The sequence below is a fragment of the Aquarana catesbeiana genome, linkage group LG04 (genome assembly GCF_042186555.1).
Source record: "Aquarana catesbeiana isolate 2022-GZ linkage group LG04, ASM4218655v1, whole genome shotgun sequence".
NCBI lineage: Eukaryota > Metazoa > Chordata > Amphibia > Anura > Ranidae > Aquarana > Aquarana catesbeiana.
In genome coordinates, this window is record NC_133327.1 from 672,066,118 (window position 1) to 672,087,561 (window position 21,444).

A 21,444-nucleotide genomic window follows, 5' to 3' on the forward strand; every position below is an offset into this window, starting at 1 on the left:
TGCTGGTAGTCTGTGACCATGTCCTGTAGCATGCCCGTAGTCTCTAGCCATGTCCTGTAGTATGCCTGTAGTCTCTGGCCATGTCCTGTAGCATACTTTTAGTCTCTGGGCATGTCCTGTAGCATGCCCGTAGTCTCTGGCCATGTCCTGTAGCATGCCCGTAGTCTCTGGCCATGTCCTGTAGCATGCCCGTAGTCTCTGGCCATGTCCTGTAGCATGCCCGTAGTCTCTGGCCATATCCTGTAGCATGTCTGTGTTGTCCCTGGCCATGTCCTTCAGCAAGCCTGAAGTCTCTGGCCATGTCTTGTAGCATGCCCATAGTCTCTGACCATGTCCTGTAGCATGCCTGTAGTCTCTGGCCATGTCCTGTAGTATGCCCGTAGTTTCTGGCCATATCCTGTAGCATGCCCATTGTCTCTGACCATGTCTTTTAGCTTGCCCGTAGTCTCTGACCATGTCCTGTAGCATGCCCGTAGTCTCTGACCATGTCCTTTAGCATTATTTCTTATACAGGATTTATATAGCGCCAACAGTTTACACAGAGCTTTACAATAAAAAGGGGGACAGTACAATTACAATACAGTTCAATATAGAAGGCATAGGAGGGCCCTGCTCGTGGAGCTTACAATTTAAAGGAGGCGGAGGTGGTACAAACGGTAATGGCTGCAGGGGATGATCTGGTGGAGGGGATTCAAGTACAGTTCTTAGGTAGGAGCTGACTGGACATACCGGGGCAGGGAGTTCCAGAGGATGGCAGAGGCTCTGGAGAAGTCCTGTAGGCGAGCATGGGAGGAGGTAACAAGGGAGCTAAAGAGCAGGAGGTCCTGGGAGGAGCGGGAAGGACGATTTGGGCGATATCTGCAGATGAGATTGAAGATGTAGCTGGGGGCGATGTTGTGGATGGCCTTCAAGTTGTGGTTAGTATTTTGAATTTTATACTGTGGGGTAGGTTAAGCCAGTGGAGAGATTGGCAGAAAGGGGCAGCAGTCACGGATCGGTTAGTAAAGTGTATTAGTCTGGCAGCAGAATTAATTATAGACTGAAGGAGGGGATAGCCTTTGTAGGTCAGTGAGGAGGGAGTTGCAGTAGTCAAGGCGGGAAATAACCAAGGAGTGAATACGTTGTTTTGTGGTGTCGTTAGTTAGGAAGGGGCAAGATTTAGCCAATGATTGGATGTGGGGGCTGAAGGAGAGGTCAGAGTCTAGGATCATACCCAGCACCCTGGCATGTGTGGAGGGACCAATGGTTGTCATGGGGATGGGATCGGGGAGGAGGAAATATTACAAGCTCAGTTTTAGAAAGATTGAGTTTGAGGAAGTGGTGTGACATCCATACTGATATTTCGCTCAGTAAGATTGTGATGCGTAAGAAGATTGAGGTGCTGAGTTGAGGAGTCGAGAGATATGCCATGGGAACTTATCAACTGGCCCAGGGAAGAGGTATAGAGAGAGAATAGGAGGGGCCCAAGGACAGAGCCCTGGGGTACCCCAACAGAAAGAGGAAGAGGAGTGGAGGAGATGTTGTTGTATGTGACATTGAAAGTGCGCTGGGATATGTAGGAGGAGAACCAGGAAAGAGCAGAGTCACGGAGGCCAAGGGAGTGGAGTTTATTGAGGAGGAGTGGGTGGTCAGCTGTGTCACGGGCAGCAGAAAGGTCTAAGAGTATGAGTATAGAGTACTGGCCATTGGTTTTAGCAGTTAGAAGGTCGTGAGTTTTAGTAGGGCAGATTCAGTGGAATGTTGTGGGCAGAAGCCGGACTGAAGGGGATTGAGAAGGTTGTTGTCAGTGAGGTAGCAACGGTTGTGGACAAGGCCATGTCCTGTAGTATGCCCGTAGATTCTAACCATGTCTTGTAGCATGCCCATAGTCTCTGACCATGTTCTTTAGCATGCCCGTAATCTCTGATCATGTTCTGTAGCATGTCTACAGTTTTTGACCATCTCTTGTGTCATGCATCTAGCCTTTGACCATATCCTGTTGTGTATCTGCTGTTTTGACACTGAATATTCACTGAATTTTTATGTCTGGCCCTTTGTTGATGTCAGGGGCCGCACTTGAGGCCCCCCCATATATCAAGAAAGTTGACCACCACTGCTCTAGAGGCTGTACAGCTATCCTTTCTTTATAAGCGCAGTTGTAGTAAAAGCAGTAAAAAAAGTAGAAGGTAACAAACCTTTCTTAACATGCCACCATGCAACTGTGACAATAGGCCAACCAAAAATGAGCACCTAAAAGGGGCGACAGCTGGAAAAAAAATGGATGATTCAGAAAAAAAATCCTTTCTCCTTTTAATGAGTGACACAAAACTATAGATACTGTTACCTGTGTGCAGGGCCATGCCGTCAATGAGTCCAATTGAGTTGCTCATAGAGGCATGATGGGGATGGCTCTGAGGCCCCCAGCATGGTCCTCCCTATTGGACAATCTTAAAGCATTCTTAAAAACTAAAGGGGTGGGAAAGGACACTAAGCTAAAACTAACTGATACAGCAGGTATGGTGGTATAGTCACTAGAGGGAGCCGGCCCTTCTTTTTTACTTAGTGGCCAAGCCTCCTGTAGGCAGTAGTATACCCGCAGGTTGCTGAATCTACACCGCAGTGTCTCATAATGAACGACAAAGGTTTATTGCATGCTAACAGTTGTTACTACGTGTTAAACCAAAAACTCCAAATCACAGCTTGTCCAGCACAAATAATGGTAATGGAAATGGTAAAAAAAAAACAAAAAAAACAATCCAAAATAATAAAACCCCATCAAAAGATTGTCTTTTCTGAGCTACGACTGGAGGTGGGAGAAGTATTTGATAATGTTTTTCATTACATTCGACAGTGCTTTTGTCTAGTGGATTGATATTTTTCCACAATGTGTATATCACAGATGTGCAGAACAGGGCTGAGTCACCAGTCTATTACATTTTATTGACAGAATGGTTTATTAACTTCCCATAATCCCTTGCAGCTGAGCATTGGTTTATGTGAGGTGGAACACAAAATAAATGCAGGAAATGCCCTTTTACATCTAACGATAGTCACATCTAGCGATAGTTCAGGTTTATATGTCTTTTTTATTCCGTTTTGGCGTTTGAAATTGTTTCAGTCGTAGGGATGTAAGCTCGTTACATTTGATATATGTATTTTCTACTATTTCTAGAACATAAAGAGCACCAAAGTTCACGAAACAGAATGTAGAATTGAAGGGGAGAATAATCATAATCATTAGTAAATCCATGTATTTTTTACCTCCCAAAAAATACATATACTTGCTTTAAAATGAAGGACCCAACTATCAAAGCAACACAAATATATCAAATGTAATATCCACATATTACCAGGATCACTTTAAGGGCTTTCTTAAGGGCTTGGGGGGAATAAAAAAAACACGGTTTAGCCGCATTAAGCCCCTTAAGCTGCAAAGTCAGCCGGCAGTTCACATGCAGTACGTCTGACAAATGCGGCCCATTCAGACAAATATGGCGCCGCTGCAACTGCCCGCAAATGCATGCACATGTTTGCGATGCAGTAGTTCAGCATTTATGGAGCTAAAATAGATGGTGAGGAGGTCATGTTATAATAAATTGAAAAGTGCTGTAAAGTGAGGATGCTTCAAAAAAATTGCATCAATTAAGAAATTTATCACTTAAGAACCTTTTTAAGAACTTTGCGGGTAGGTTGTTCCAAACATCTAGGAGAACTAACTGCAGGGGAGGGGCCGGATGCGGATGTCGGGCTGACCTCATCGATCGCTCTGGGATGCCGGGTCTCTCCTCCCTCCTCGTGGTCAGCGGCGGGGCAGGGACGCTGACAACGGCTCCCGTATCTCTGATGCGGGCGGCCGCCTCCTAGCCCTTTACCTCCGGGATACGCCGCGGGACTTAGGTCCCAGTACGATCGCGGCCGCAGCTCCCCTTCCTCCCCCCTTTCCTCCCCGTTCCTCCCCCCCTCCGCCACATCTTCGTTATATCCCCTCTCCTCGGTACCCAGGCTGAGCAGTAACCGAGGAGGTGGGAGTGGAAACAACAATCAAGGGGAGCCTTGAGGCAGCGCCGGGTAATACCGGCATAAGTTTATGGAGTGAAGAAGCTCTGGGAGAGGGATCCGAAGGTGCGGACACAGACGGAGCAGCTGACAGCTCCCAAGGGACACAAAAGCAGCTGGAGATAGTGGAGACAGGCAACCCTCAGATAAGTGACAAGTTACCTTGAAGGAAGGGAGAGGGTAAGTGCCTTACACATATCAACTCGGTGGGAGTATTAACATGAAATCTGAAATGTCACTGGAGAGATAAAGGTAAAACTCAGGCAGACTATGCATGGACAATGATGTGTATAACATATTCAGATCTCTCCCAAAAAGGATACTTTAAAGTGCACAAAACTGTCGATAGTGGTTTGAATTTTCTTTCCCAAGGTTGTTTGTAAGGCTTTATTCTAAAGTATCATCCAGTTAAAGGAGAAGACGTGTGGGACTGTTTTCAGGATCAGGTCTCCCCTCTCTTATCTGTGTGCTTCTTGAGTAGCGGATGTTTCTGTGGGGACCTGGCATATACAGTGAGTGTACTACTATAGATGGGTTCAGTTTGAACTGTCTGTGAAGGTTATGTTGGGTCCGACTTTCCTGAATCTAATGGCTATAGTAATATATGGAACAATCTAATCCTCATCCGGATAACTTGTGAAAACGGTTTTCCTGTCTATATAATCTAATTGCAAAAATCCAAAAACCCGCTGTCCCAGGATTCTAGGATCAGTTCTATGTTAAGGGCTACATAACAGCATTTTGAGGGACGTAGTACCGCCAGTAAGAATAATACCGCCCCTTTCTTGTTGAACTGCGGATATCTATCTTGGGACTTGAGAAATATCTTTAAAACACACAAAGGATGGGACTAGCCTAAAAAGGCAAATGAAGACACTATTGGTGTTCCCCTGGGGGAACAACTGCAACAACTAATCCAACAGGGATGTCCGCCAGATTAAGCACTAGTCCAGGAACAATAAGGAGGTACATGGTACAGGATAACACAAATATAAGCCCAGGGAAGGTTCCGGGATCCAAAAGTAAAACCTTTGACGGTCCGCCCAAAGTTAATACAAGGAGGCAGGCGGCAGAAGCAGATTCCCTAGGTTTAAACTCAGCGACTTTGGCAACTTTAGAAGAAGCCCCTATGGAGAGCCAAAGGGAAGGAGTTATGCCAACGAAGAATGAAATAGCGGAGATGTTTGCCAGGCTAGAAACTTTTATTAGAGCTGAAACTGAAGCTATACGGGGGGATATGGGTCACATTCTGAGAAGAGTGGAAGAGGCTGAGATGGTAGCCGAAAGCCAGAGGACGGAGATGGGAAACCTGAGATCTCAGATAGAGGAGATGCAACGTGAACAAAGAGACTTAAGATATAAATTAGAAGATCAGGAAAACCGAAGCAGAAGAAAAAATCTGAGAATCAGAGGTCTCCCAGAGCCACAAGGGGAGGGTGAAAATCTGCAGGAAAAGATAGATCAAATTTTTGGAGGCCTTATCAAACCTGATGACAAGTCAATCAAACTGGATAGAGTGATAAGACTTAAGAAACCAGCTGAGATTAGCAGGGAAACTCCTCGTGATGTGATAGTGAGGTTCCATAACTATCAAGACAAAGAAAAAATCAGGGCGAGTCTGAGAAACAATCAATCAGTGAAATACGGTGAATCCAACCTACAAATTTACCCAGACTTGGCGAAAGAGACACGGGCAAGAAAAAGAGTCCTCAGACCTCTACTGGAACAACTCAAAGCGCGGGAGGTGCACTATTCCTGGGGTTTCCCAGCATGTCTGATTGGAAGAAAAGATGGGCGCTCAGCGATATTAAGGTTCCCAGAGGAGACCCAAAACTTCTGCCGCAAGCTGGACATTCCACCTGTAGAAATCCCGGGATGGTGGGAGAGAGGGAGAGGACAGAATATCGCTGAAGATGTACAAATTTGGAAACCAGTATATAAAAGGAGAGGAGTATAGATGAGAAATAATAGGTAGTTAAACCTTTACCAGCAGGTCAGAGATCTGTGCGGCTGGGGGCGGGGGTGGGGGGGAGTGGGTGACAAGGGGCCTAGAGCCCGGAGTCTTGGGGGGGGAGGGGGGTGTGCTCCGGGGGGGGGGGGGAGGGTGATGGGGGAATGGGGGGGAGGGGGAGGTCTGATAGCTCCTGGGGCGGGATGGGCGAAGCAAGGTTCCCGCACTGAGCTCAACCCTCAAGGGGCCAACCGTAGGGCCGGGTGGAGAAGGTGTGGCCACGGTTAATAGGGCCATGGGGTGGCCTGATGCCTCCAAGAGTAGGGGGGGAGTAGGGGAGGGGGGGTGGGGGGGTAAGGGAGGGGCGAGACCAGTACAAACCTCATTGTCTCCTGTTGTGGTTGCGGTTGGGTCTTGAAAAGAAGAATAAATGGTTGGAATTAACTTGGTAACATATAATGTGAGGGGGCTCAACTCGCCCATAAAGTGTGCGAACGTGATGGGCGAGCTGAGATCCAATAAAGCCGAGGTGGTCTTCCTCCAGGAGACACATCTATACCTGGGGAGAAATCAGTGGATTTTGTCAAGGGACTACCCGTTTTGGTTTTTTAGCGACTCCCCGATAAGGGGAGCAAAAGGGGTGGCGATTGGTTTTGCTAAGGAAACTCGTTTCCAGATAGAGGAGAGAATAACTGACCCTGAGGGCCGATTTTTGTTCCTGAGGGGAAAACTAAACGGTGAGGAATACACATTAGCCAACATCTACTGCCCTAATAACAATCCAAGTAAATATCTAATTGGAGTTCTATTAAAGTTAGAGGGTTTCAGGAGAGGGAGGATTATTGTGGCAGGAGACCTGAATCTATGCCTAGAGCCAGGCAGAGACAATGCGTCGCGTGCTCGGGGGACCGGAGGGGTATGGTTGAATAAACTTAAAAAAAAATTGCACCAGTTTCAACTAGTCGATGTTTGGAGGATGCAACATCAAAAAATAATGGATTACACTTACTACTCCCCCGTGCACGCGACGTATTCAAGACTTGACTATTTTTTTGTAGATCATAGGTTTTTAGAAGAGGTTGAAAATACAAATATAGGATCTATAACATTCTCGGACCACGCCCCGGTGACATTACGAATAAAACAAAACAATCAAACACCCCCGTTTTATAATTGGAGACTAAACGAAGAAGATCTCCTTCATGATAAGGAAATTGACAAATTAATAAATGAAGAACTGGAATTCTATTTTAGAACCAATTCCTCTGAAGAAATATCAGAAGCAATAGTTTGGGAGGCCCACAAGGCTTATATCAGGGGGATAATAATAAAGGCGGGAGCGGAGAAAGAAAGAAGGCAAATTAAAGTCTTGTGTACACTTCAGGAAGAAGTTAAAAAATTAGAAAGGCAGCATAAGGAAACGGGGGAAAGAGGGATTTTGGGAAAACTATATGGGGCTAGAGAGGCCTTGAGACAGCAGATAGAGGCAGAAAATCGTAAAAAATATAATTTAGTCAAAAAAGAAAGATATATTTCTGGCAATAAACCGGGTCGACTCCTAGCTAGGGCACTAAGCAAAAAGAAAAGTAATAATTACATCGACAAGATAAAGACGAAATCAGGAGAATTTAAATATAAGGATAAGGACATAGCAAAAACCTTTCAGGAATTCTATGGGGAACTCTACTCAATAAATACAAAGGATAAGGACAAAGTGAGGGAGCAAAAACGAGAAAAAATTAAAAACTATCTAAAAGATACTGGGATGATTAAGATATCAAAAGAGGAGAGTCTTGTGTTAGAAGTCCCCATTACAGAGGCCGAGGTAAGGAAAGCTATCAAGGAGATCCAGACAGGAAAGAGCCCGGGTCCAGATGGACTGACGGTACTATACTATAAGAAATACCAAGAGCGTTTAGTGCCAAAATTATGTACCTACATGAATGAGATAGGAGAGAGAGGGGAAATGAGTAGAGCATTGGCAGCTACTATAGCAATCATTCACAAGGAGGGAAAGGACAACACACTGTGCTCTAGTTTTAGGCCCATTTGCCTCTTAAATAATGACACAAAAATCTTCGCAAAAGTTATTGCGGGTAGAGTAAAGCAAACGATTAAAAATATCATCCACCCCGACCAAGTGGGGTTCATACCAGGTAGACAAGGAAGGGACAACAGTATTAAAACGCTCTTGATAACCCAGGAAATTAAAAAGAGTGTGGTCCCAGGACTACTGCTATCAATAGATGCTGAAAAAGCATTTGATAGAGTAGACTGGGACTTCATGATAGAAACACTCAAAGAAGTGGGCTATGGGGAGAGGATTTGCAGTTGGATAAGGGCGCTCTATACAAAACCATCAGCGAGAGTTAAAATAAACGGGACTTTGTCCGAGCCTTTCAATATGTATAACGGAACAAGACAGGGGTGCCCAATCTCCCCAATGCTCTTCCTGATAGTATTGGAACCCCTCCTTATTAGGATAAGACAGAATCCAGACATTGGAGGAATTAAAATAGGGGGAATTGAGTACAAGCTCGCCGCTTTTGCGGATGATATTCTCCTCTACATAACAAATCCAAGAATTTCCCTTCCGAATGTCCTGGCTACACTAGAAGAGTACGGGAAGCTGTCTAATTTAAAAGTAAACACTACCAAGTCAGAAGTACTAGATATCAACCCAAATAAGACAAGAGATTTCGCTTACCAAAAACATTTTCCTTTTAGGTGGGAGAAGCAAGCTCTAAACTATCTAGGAATTAAAATTACAACGTCTGTAGAAGATCTATACCAGGCGAATTTCATCCCGCTTATAAACGAGGTTAAATTAGAACTAAATAGAATACAGCAGGGGCAACTGTCGTGGTCGGGAAGAATTAATATATTTAAAATGGTTTTATTACCAAAAATAACATATAAATTGCAAATGCTCCCAGTTACTCTTCCACCTGGTTATCTCAAAAGGCTGCATTCAATGATATTAAAGTTTATATGGAAAGGGAAAACACCACGGATAAAATATAATCAATTTATAAACACTAAAAGTAAAGGGGGATGGGGAGCACCTGACATCTGTAAATATTATGAAGCCATCGCCCTGGGGAGGGTAGTAGATTGGGATAAAAACAAAGGTAAAAACTGGGTAGAAATTGAAAACAATGTTAGTAAGTTAAAACTTCACAAAATAATATGGTGCCCACCAAAATTAAGAAAACAAGATATAAAAATGCACGAAATCACTAGTCACGCACTTAGAATATGGGATTGGATCCATAAAAGGGAACATTGGGAATACAATTCACCGCTAATGTCATTGAAGGAAGTAGAATATTTTCCACCGGGGAAGGAAGAGTGGTTCGGGAAATGGCTCCTAGACGAGAATTTGCATTTAAAGGACGTAACAGACAGGGGGAAAATATGTTCAATCCAGGAGCTTAAGAAAAGAGGAGACAAGATAAATATCAATCCATGGCGCTACGCTCAATTAAAACATTTTGTAGAATCTTTGCCGCAACCAATTAGAACAATGAAAAATCTACTCCCACTAGAAAAAATATGTATAGAATCAGACGAAAAAAGTGTTTTTTCTAGAATATATAAAATACTGGTAGAGCTGAAGAGGGTAGATACCTTGGCTTTTATAAGTAAATGGGAGAAGGAGTTAGGTTTAACACTGGCTGAGGCAGAAGTAGATCTGATATTAAAGCGTCTTTCGACCACGTCAGTTAATTATAAACTGCTAGAGTTAAACTATAAGTGTTTAACAAGAATGTACATGACCCCGGATAAGATGCATAAAATCGATAAGGACAAATCTCGGTTATGTTGGAGGGGATGTGGTGAAATCGGGACGATGGCCCATGTGTGGTGGTCGTGTCCTGAGATAGGGATCTTCTGGGACGAGATCAGAAAATATATTAAAGAGATTACAAGCTATGATGTGCCAAGGGATCCCAGGGCTCTTCTGTTTCATTTGAGCGAGATGCCCACTGGGGCCTACCTCAGAACACTCCTGCCCCACCTTATAGATGCAGCTAAGAGCCTAATCCCCAAAAACTGGAATAGAAAAGAAAGGCCAACCATGAGGGATTGGATTAATAAAATAAATGAGATACAGGACTTGGAGTATCTAAGGTTCAGTGAAGGGATGAAAATGGAGGCATATAGGATAAAGTGGGGAGAGTGGGAGAAATTTAAAAAATCCATAAGAGCAGCTGAGATATGGTTAACTTGAGCAGCGAAGGGGGCAGACCCTGAGTTAGGGGGAGCAAGGGGAAATCAACAAAAAAAGAGAAGGGAAAAAAAAAAGAAACAGGAGACGGGAGGGAGTACGGTCTCGGGTAGGGTGGGAATAGGTAGGTGGGGGCGGAGGGTAGGGAGTAAGTAATTAATGGTTTATTTTGGAAATAGTGGGGGGGGGGTGTTACTCCCGTATCTTTGTGTTAAGAAATATCCCAATCAATGAAATAGATCAAAAGCCATAATGATGTGACGAAAAAAAAAAAAGGGAAGTATTTTTTGAATTTTAATTTGAAAAAGCTACTCCCATGGTTTACCTTCTCGCTGATGTGGCAAGAAAAAAGAAAAAAAGGAAAAAAAAAAAAAAAGGAGAACTAACTGCAACAGTTTTTCTGTGAATTTAGACAGGCTCAGTTGTTTCTATCTCTTGATTTAATCCCAGACAGACTCAATGATGTTGAGATCAGGGCTCAGTAGGAACCATGCTACCCCCTTCATAACTCCTTGTTCTTCTTTTTGCTGAAGATAGTTCTTTATGAGTTTGTCTGTATGTTTGGGGTCATTGTCCTGATGCAGAATGACTTTAGAACTGACCGGACACCTCCCTGGTGGTATTGCATGAAAGATAGGTATCTGCCTGTTGGGATGAAGGCTCACTGGGAATCATACCATCTCTTCCATAACTCCTTGTTCTTTCTTTTTGCTGAAGATAGTTCTTTATGAGTTTGGCTGTACATTTGGGAGTCATTGTTCTGCTGCAGAATGACTTTGGAATCAATTATGTAGTGCTACCCCTGCAGGAGCCCCTTGGTAGATTGGTTTCCCTGTTCTTCTGCCTCAACTGTGAGAACAACCTCAGCCCCACTGACACACCAGGTTAAGACAAAATTGATACTGCACTGCTACTGGGAGCCCAGATATAGATACCCTGCACACAACTAAGGTTCAGTATCAAAAAGCAAACATCAGACTGGTTAAGGGTAACCCAATATATTGTCACGGGTTGCAGTAAGTAGCAGTATGCACATAAATGAATAAGTAAAGGATTAGATCAATCACAGTTCACTAGACTATAGCAGCATAGAATGGGGCTCTATGCTGCTAAATTAGAGCACACCTGGTAATCCACAAAATGAACAATAAGTAATGGCATTAGAAAACAGTAACAGCAATGATAATCAATACAGCGATAATTCCTCTGTAAACAGTAGACTTTATCCACTTTAGAGTGTACTCTTTGAATTGAAGTGATGAAATTTAAGACTCCCTAAAGAGGTACTTCATACTATGGAGAGTAGGCAAAGTTCATATGAAGCAGCTATCTGATCGAGCAGTCGTTAGCCCTAGCCCTAGTTCTTCAGCTGGCTAGCGTTCGGGCCCAGTCTTTACAGTGGTGCACATGACTCCCATTAAAGTCTGCATGCAGTAAATAATGCTGCTAGTTAGATGGCCAATCCCTATGTGCTTGGTGTCTGCTAGCAGCAACAGGTTAAAGACATCAGTGTCCTCTCACTAGTCCCAGTGATACAGCAACAGGAGTCTTGCTTTTCAGATGTCAACTTACTTCTGGATCTGTCTGGAGCAACTCTGGTCCCCAGCACACAGCTGCAGGTTTGTAGCAGGTTAATATGCAAACAGGAGCAGTGATGTGCACACCTCGGTCTCCTTACAGTAAAGTGAAAATCCCTCAGTATTCAGCCTGTGAAAATACAGCTCTCTCTTTCTTTATCCCGGGCTCGCATTGAGAATTGTTGTCCAGTAGTCCATTAATTGCCATAGTAAAGTTTCTTTCCTGAAATTCCTCCTCTCCCATGGATTCAATGCTGGCAACCATCAAGTCTTTTAAGTTCCTTCTGCTTGCCAGCTCCCTCTGGTGAATGGAGGTGAGGTTGTGTTAAGCCATTCAGCAGAAGTCTATTGGCAGACACAGAAAGCACTGCAGCACATTGTGCCTTAATCGTTTTCTGTCTCTAGCGAAGCACCTGTCTACAATTGAACGCCTCTCTGGTGGTACTGCATGATGGATAAGTATTTGTCAGTTGAGAAGAAGGCTCACTGGGAACCATAACATTTCTTCCAGAACTCCTTGTTCTTCTTTTTGCTGAAGAAAGTTCTTTATGAGTTGGACATACATTTAGGGTCATTATTTTTTTGCATAATGACTTTGGAACTGATTAAATGCCTCCCTTGTGGTACTGAATGATGAATAAGTGTCTGAGATGAAGGGAACGATACCATCCCTTTCAGAACTCCTTGTTCTTCTTGTTGCTGTATGAGTTTGGCTGTGTTCCAGGGGTCATTGTCCTGCTGCAGAATGACTTTAGGACTATAATGGATAAGTATCTGCCTGTACTTTTCAACATTGAGGAGAAAGTTAATTCTGACTAAATCCCCAAATCCGCATGCAGAAATGCAGCGCCAGACCTGCACAGAACCTCCATTATGCTTCACTGGTGCCTGCAGACACTTACTCGTATTCTTGTACCACACTCCAGGCCTTTGGTGAATAAACTGCCTTCTGTTGCAGCCATATATTTGAAATTTGGACTCATCAGTCCAGAGCGCCTGCTGACATTTTTCTGCATCCCAGTTCTTGTGTTTTTTTTGTATAGGTGAGTCACTTGGCATTGTTTACTGGTTCCATGAAGACCACTTCTGACTAGACTTCTCTGGACTGTAGATGGATGTACCAAGCTCCCACTGGTTACTGCTAGACAGGGACGGACTGACCATTGAGCCACTCGGGCACTGCCCGAGGACCCTGGGCCACTAGGGGGCCCCATCAGGGTTGCCAGCCTCAGTAAAACCAGGGACAGTATGGACCAGGGACAGCCAATAAACAGTATGGACCAGGGACAGCCAATATAAACATGTCTGTTTATACTGTGTGTACATGTATGTGTATACTGTGTGTGTGTATACTATGTGGCCCCATAATCTCTGATTGCCTGGGGGCCCCATAATCTCCTATTGCCCGGGGGCCCCATGAGTTGTCACTCCACCCCTGCTGCTAGGTCTGAGTTTAAGGTGCCAACGGACATCTTCCCATTGCAAAAAGAAGCCAGAATATTGTGCCTTTTTTATCTGGTGCCATATTCCTAGCTGACCGCTGCGTTTTTAGTCCTCATTGATGCCTGTTTCTTTGGGCTTCTGCAGAAGAGTTTGGATAGCATACGGTAACTTAAAAACATCTGTTTTAATCAAAAATTGTACCTGTGATATGCTGTGGCACTGCCCAAAACTACATAGATATTGGGGAGTCCATCATCAACACTATCAATCAGACATTTCAAACTACTCTTACTCCTGACCCCAAAAGTTGTATTTTAGGTATTGTATACGACGTGGTGGCAAATCAGTTTATTAGGGAAGTGGTCTCTTTGACTTTGTTTTCAGACACGCAAAGTAGTGTTGCTACACTAAAAGAGCTCCTCTCCTCCTTCTCTTATAGAGTGGGTGGAACATATGGGAATTACCCTCAGATTTGAACAGGTCATTTATGAGTATAGGGCAGTGATGGCGAACCTTGGCACCCCAGATGTTTTGGAACTACATTCCCCATGATGCTCAGCTACACTGCAGAGTGCATGAGCATCATGGGAAATGTAGTTCCAAAACATCTGGAGTGCCAAGGTTCTCCACCACTGGTATAGTCGATGCCCGGCTAAATTGGGGGATGACTGGATATACCTGGCTTGGCTCCTACTGATCTGGTCCTGGGCAGATTGTTAGGTTGATGTTCACACACCCTTGGTCAATGTACACTACTGTTTATAGGCTTAGCTACTGGGCAGCATGATACCTATATGTGTGGGCACACAGAGTTGATTTATTTTAATTTAATGTCTGTAATTTAACGCACGTGTTATCTTGTTGATTAGCCCCTGTTTGGTATAAGTGTTAAATCATGCAGTTGACCATATATATATGCCTGTAACATCTGTATGCAAAAATAAATCGGAGAATTGATGCTGTTTTAAAGACATGCCAAATATTGATCTATACACACACAAGCGGACTTTTCGACTGGACTGTTCCGACGGACCGAGTACTCACCGTTACCATTTACCGATACCTACCTCAACTGTTTTGTTTACACTTCAGCTGTCAGCAATGGTACAAAGCATTGAAAAGTTATTTACCAATGAAATAAATTTTTTTTTTTTTAATTTTGCGTCTTTTTAATGTGAAATGTGTAAATATATGTCAAAGGTGTAAAAATAACGAACAAAGCAAACCAAAAAAAAAAATTGTAATTATCAAAAGTTTATAAAACAATAATAAAACGGAGAAGGAGAATAAGGAGTTAATTAAGGCTGATTAGAGTAAATTAAGGGTTAATAAGGAGATAAACAGAGAAAAATGTAATTAACCACTTGCCACCCAGGCCAATTCTGACATTTCTCTCCTACATGTAAAAATCATATTTTTTTTTGCTAAAAAATTACATAGAACCCCCAAATATTATATATGTTTTTTTTTTTGCAAAAACCCTAGAGAATACAATGGCAGTTGTTGCAACTTTTTCTCTCGCACGGTATTTGCGCAGCAATTTTTCGAACGCTTTAAAAAAAAAAAAAAAAAAACAGTTTCGTGCTTTAAAAAAAAAAAAAAAAAAAACAGCAAAGATAGCCCAATTTCTTTGCATAATGTGAAAGGGGTTTTTTTGGCAGCAAGGTAAGTAACTCAATAGAGTAATATATGTAGAAAAGATATTTTATTATACAAAAGATATTACCAAGGTAGTTAAAATATGAGCTCTGGTAGGAGGATAAAAACTATTCCAAATACAAAGATTGCAAACAAAGAATTATACATAACATTACATATCGGAATGTCAGTTGTATAAAAGACTCACGCGTTTCGACCCGTGTCATTGGGGTCTTCTTCAGAGGGATAGTTTGCTGAGGTGCTATCTCCCTCCTGGTTGCCGTCTGACCGGGAAGCGTGCAGGATTATTCTTGACAGGTTTTAAGGGATTTCTATGTAGGAGGTTTTTTTTTTCCGAATACACTTCTCATTAGGTGAATATATGATATATTTGTATCTCATACACATTATGCTTTATGAATTACCTGTTAAAATTTGACATGTGTACCTGTAATATCTTTTACAGCAAACTAATCCTCTGAAGAAGACCCCAATGACACGGGTCAAAACGCGTCAGTCTTTTATACAACTGACATTCTGATATGTAATGTTATGTATAATTCTTTGTTTGCAATCTTTGTATTTGGAATAGTTTTTATTGTCCTACCAGAGCTCATATTTTAACCACCATGGTATTATCTTTTGTATAATAAAATATCTTTTCTACATATATTACTCTATTGAATTACTTACCTTGCTGCCAAAAAAAACCCCTTGGGGGAGCCTTCCCATTTTGTGCTATTTGGGGTGTGCAGCACTAGTACCTCTCTTTATATGTGTCTTCCCCATAGTGTGATGGTTAGTGTTACCAAGATGGTTCGTTTGAGGGGTCCTTAGGATAAGAAAACAATCTCTGATTTGGAAGTTCTCTGCAAAAAGTTTCCTGTACTGATTTAAAATGAATTACGTTGATTTCCTGAAAATTCTTGCTCCACAGCCCACATCTGTGTGGTCATTTATTACTTAATTAAATAATTAAATTCTAATTACACATGGCCCTGACAGTGCAGTGAAAAAAAAGGTTGCCCAGCCGAATATAACAGCCAAGAAGATTTGCCAAGGCCCTGGACTTAATTTGGCTTCAAAAGCTCATAAAGAGTTATATAAAATGCTGCTGGTTAATTGGTACACACATTGACTAAACACAGTAACAGTGTTTCCCGCATAGCAACAGCAGCTCAGTTAGTGGTAAGGTTGAAAAAAATACATAAATATGTATATGTGTGTGTGTTTATGTCACTACAATTTTTCCCGTATATTGCGTTTGCTAAAAAACACATCTAACGTTTTTTAAATTTATCTACACTCCCCACTGACACCACTGACTGTGGAAGGGAGTTCCACATCCTTACTGCTCTAACAGTAAAGAAACCCCTATGCAGCTTAACCACATAGTGACCGCCCCACGCGGATATACTGCAGCATGGAGGACGCTCTGTGCCAGATCACGTACCTAGTACGTGTTCTAACACTTCCGGGTCTGGGGCGCACACGTGCCGCCGGCGACTGGCTCCCGCTGTGATTGAACACGGGGGGGGGGGGAGCCAATCAGCGCGTCCAGCGGACCCAATGTCCCGATAATTCCGGAGATCAGCAGGATGGCAGTAAACAAGGCAGATCGCTGTTCTTTTAGAAGGGAAGACAGAGATCATGTGTTTCTGCTAAGCAGGAACACGTATCTCTGTCTTCCCGAAGTAAATGCACCCCCCCCCCCGTAACGTTAGAAAATATTCCCAGGGAACACATTTAACCCTTTGATCGCTCCTGATCACTTGCCTGACGAAGTGGTCCTGCGCGGCCCCCAAAACGTTGCACCTCCCTTGTGATGTGACCGTTTTCGATTAAAAAACCTTTTTTGGACAATTCTGTTTGCTGATCCATGGTGTGCTGGCGAAGATGTACTTCTGTCTGATGCTTCCAGAACCCAACTGGTAATCGTTACAGCACCCATTAATGTTTTTGCCATTTGTCCGGGAACGTGTACGACTGGAATATCGAATTGCCTGATATTAACCCCTTCCCTGCCAGTGTCATTAGTACAGTGATAGCGCTTTTTTTTTTTAGCACTGACCACTATATTGGTGTCACTGGTCTCCAAAAAGTGTCACTTAGCATCAGATTTGTTCGCCGCAATGTTGCAGTCTCACTAAAAGTAGCTGATCGCCATTACTAGGTAAAAATTTTTAAAAATAAATAAATAAAATAAAAATTAAAACTAATTAAAAATAAAAATTCCATAAATCTATCGCCTAGTTTGTAGACGCTATAACTTTTGCGCAAACCAATCAATATACGCTTATTGGATGTTTTTTTACCATAGATATGTAGTAGAATACATATTGGCCTAATCTGATGAAGAAATGTGTTTTTTTTTTTTACACTTTTTTTTTTATTATTGAATATGTTTTATAGCAGAAATTAAAAAATATATATATTTTTTCAAAATTGACGCTCTTTTTTTGTTTATAGTGCAAAAATTTAAAACCGTAAAGGTGATCAAATACCACCAAAAGAAAGCTCTATTTGTGGAGGGAAAAAGGACATCAATGTTATTTAGACCAAAATGTATGTCTTTGGTAAAAACAAAATAAAAAAAAATAACAATAAGTTAGTTTGTATAAAAGTTATAGTGTCTACAAACTATATATAAGAAAATTGATCAGTCCTGATGTACCAATGGCCTGTTTCATATTTTGAGGCCCTTAAAATGCCAGGACAGTACAAATATCCCCCAAACTACCCCTTTTAATTACCCCCACCCAAATGACCCCTTTTTGTAAAGTAGACAATCTGGGGCATTCAGTAAGAGGCAAGGCGAGTTTTTTGAAGTTGTTATATTTTGTCACAATTTTTTTGAAAATTAAGAAATTGAATACATTTTTTTTTTTCAAACGCTTTCTTTTTACATAATGTCACCAGTGCAGTAGAGCGTCATCAAATAACTGGTGTGGCAGTGATCAGTTACACTGATTGGTGACAGTATGTGAAAATAAATAAATAAATACATTTTTAAATTACATTTTTTTATACATTGTTTGTTGTCTTTTTTACCCTTTTTTTTAAATTTTTCTTTACATTTTTTTTTTACATGGGGGGGGGTGATCAGGGGTTTTGTTTTGTTTTTTTACACTTTGATTGCTGTTAGAATAATTATCATTGTAACAATGCTTTTTACTTTCATGAATGGGTTACATTCATAACAGCTGTTATTACCAGTGATCTGTGATTGGCTACAGCTAATCACATGGTACAGGGTCCTGTGATTGGCCCAGATACAGTGTGATAGCTGTGAGCCAATCACAGCATAGGAAACACAGCTGGTGTGAATTAATTCATTCATAACAGCTTTGTTGACATTGTGATCATGTGCACAGCGCATAGCGATCAAATGATGACCGGCCTGCAGGTACCGGGCCCTGCAATCCGCAGTGTTCGATGGACATATCGGTTACGAAAGCAGCATGCGCATTCCCCTAACCCAGAACAATCTGGATCATGTACATATACGTGATACAGCCTGCCTGTGCCACCCGCTTGCAGTAAAAATACTGTAGGCAGTCAAAAAGTGGTTAAACATTTTGTATATTACGATCATATCCCCTCTTAAGTGTCTTCTCCAGGGAGAATAATTTTAATGTTTGTAGTCGTTCCTACAGCCCATTTGTAGCTTTGTTGCCTTTCTCTGGACTCTCTAGATCAGTGGTCTTCAAACTGTGGCCCTTTGCTTGATTTTATCTGGTCCTCGAAAGCATTATTCCCCCCACTGTCAGCAACAGTGGGGCATAGTTCCTGCCATTGACACCAACAACAGGGCACTGTTCCTCCCACTGATACCAGTGACGAGGCACTATTTCTCCCAATAACACAACATTGGGGCACTATTCCTCCCAATGACACCAGTGATGGGGCACTATTCCTCTCAATGACACCAGTGATGGGGCACTATTCCTCTCAATGACACAACATTGGGGCACTATTCCTCCCACTGACACCAATGATGAGGCACTATTTCTCCCACTGACACCAATGATGGGGCACTATTCCTCCCAATAACACCAGCAATGGGGCACTATTCCTCTCAATGACACCAGTGACCGGGCACTATTCCTCCCAATGACACCAGCGATGGGGCACTATTCCTCCCTCTAATGCCAAAGAGGGACATTGTTTACTTCCAGTGACACCAAAACATTTTCTACTTTGGCTGGCTACAGTACGGCCCCCTTAAAGTCTGAAGGACAGTAAACTGGCCCTTTGTTTAGAAAGTTTGGAGACCCCTGCTCTAAATGACACACATCCTTCCTGAAGACTGGTATCCAGAACTGGGTGGCATACTCAAGATATGGCTGAACCAGAGTTTTGTAAAATGGTAGAAAAATAATGTTTTTTCTTGTTGTCTGGAGAGGCTTTTGAAAATACTGTGTGCAGAAAAGGCAATATACATCCCACACTGCAATGGGTACTTCTTTATTTTGTACCATCATTTGTTGTTTTTGGTGTATTGCCTTGTCTGTAGTGGGCTTTGTTATGTTTGACTTCATTTCATGTAGGGATGGAGTCCTTACTCATTTCATGATCTGTAATAATGTCTTTTAGGCAATAGACATAATCCGGATGAAGAAGAGGGTGAACTGAAACAGTATGAAACAAGAACTCTAAAGGACCCTGTAGGCCTAGATAATCACCAACATGACAGTAAGGAAGAAGCTAAACAGAGTCCAGATTTACCAAAAGAAGAATACGAAGAGAAGCGGCATCATGCAGAATCTGAAAGCAGAGAGGAAAAGGAGGAGGAAAAATTAAAAGAAACAGAACAATTTGATGAAAAAGAGGAAAGCACAGGGCATTCTAAAGAAAGAGACTTTGCCGAAGGTGAGGATGATGATGAAGAAAGAGATCACAAAAAACATTATGAGAAAGAAGACATGGAAAAAAGAAATAAATACCATGAGGACTCACAAGAGTCTGCCCATGACATTTTAGACAAAAGAGCTCATCACACAGATAAACATACAAAGGAATTACCAGAAGAAGAAAATGAGGATGATGTCAAGAATTTAGAGGAAATCCTAAAGAGGCATGCTTTAAGCAAAAACGGGAAGGAACAACTTTTGCAGCCAGAGAAATTCCATTCCATTCACTCCAGTAAAGTTCCAGAAGAAAACGATGGATGGGAAGAAGAAAAAGAAAAAATAAGCTATAAACCAAATCATGAAGAACTTATAAAGAGGCTCTTTGGTTATGAGGAAAGGCAAGGTCATCACGAAGAGCCAAGAAACAATTTTGCAGACCCAAGGGGACAAAGGCCACACTTTGGAGAAACCTCCTTGGAAAACCACTTGATTAAAAACTACTTTGACAAGAGGTCCCATTATGACAAAGAAAGTTTGGAAGAAGCAAGAGAGAAGAAACACCACCATGAAGACAGCGAGGAAGAGGGAGATCACCATGATAGCAGTGAAGAAAGCAATGAGAAAGAACTGACTGATCACCACCATGAAGAGAAAAGACGACAAGAAGAAAGAAAGAGGTGGCCAAGTCAACAAAACTCCAGACTAAACTACGAAGAAAGCAATGAAGATAGTGAAGAGAGCGAGGAAGGTATTGATAAGCGTCATGAGCATGAACAAGAGAAAGAAAATTTCTACAGAAAACTAAAAAATCATCTCCAAGGGAGTGAAGAGGCTGAGCCATTTAGACAAGAAAAGAAACAAGATGAAAAGAGGTACTACATTGGTGAAGAAATGGTGGATGGGATGAAAAGATACTACCCAAAGCTGCCTCAAGAAGACTTGAGACAATATGAGGAAAGTAAAAATCGCCATATCAGAGAAGACAGAGAGGAATCGAATATCCCGGACATTGACACGTATACATGTTTATGGGGAAAAAAGAAATTTCTTGAAGATTTGAGACGTCGGTATGGTGGGAACAGAGGCGCCGCTAAAATGCCCAAATTGGAAGAAAAAAGAGAGTATGACAGGATGGATGAATTGGCTCAGCTTCTAAATTACAAGAAAAGGTCTGTCGAGTTTCCAGATTTCTATGACTCAGAAGAGATAAAAAAGCGCCACTACGATGAGAGAGGGAGATTCAGAGAGACGCCTTTAACTGAGGAAGAGGTAAACTTTTTGTTTCTAGTATGATCTGCAATACTAACAATCATTAAATTATCAGCCTGTGAATCAGGCACAACAGGCTATACATGCTAGCATAATACATATATACGTTCATCAAATTATTTATACACTAGAGGCCATTTTTATTGTTGATGATGTCTCCGAGACATCTCTGAGTAATCCCTAGCAGCACTGCACAGGTCTACCCTTCGTCACCCATTCTGTCCAGGCTCATGCAATTAGGTAAACTGTCACTTATACATTTTTGGGTATGTGAGATTTCACAGATCAGTAGCTATGTTGTTAGAATAGAGAAACCTGCAGCTATAAACATGCTCAACCAATTTATAAGTAATGTATAGACAGATGATTCCTGGCACTTCAACATAACCTCCAATCCTTTATGGAAATAGCATCTGTATGCACACAGCAACCACTGATGCCTTATAA

At 42.1% G+C, this 21,444-nt stretch overlaps 1 protein-coding gene across 1 annotated transcript in view; it reads left to right on the forward strand.

Annotated features, from left to right (window-relative positions):
- The window catches only part of CHGB (chromogranin B), a 103,507-nt gene that overhangs the window by 65,344 nt on the left and 16,719 nt on the right, over positions 1–21,444 (forward strand). Inside the window, exon 4 of the mRNA XM_073628614.1 lies at positions 19,472–20,997. Within this exon, the coding sequence (XP_073484715.1) occupies positions 19,472–20,997 (1,526 nt within the window). The remainder of the gene's footprint in view (positions 1–19,471; positions 20,998–21,444) is intronic.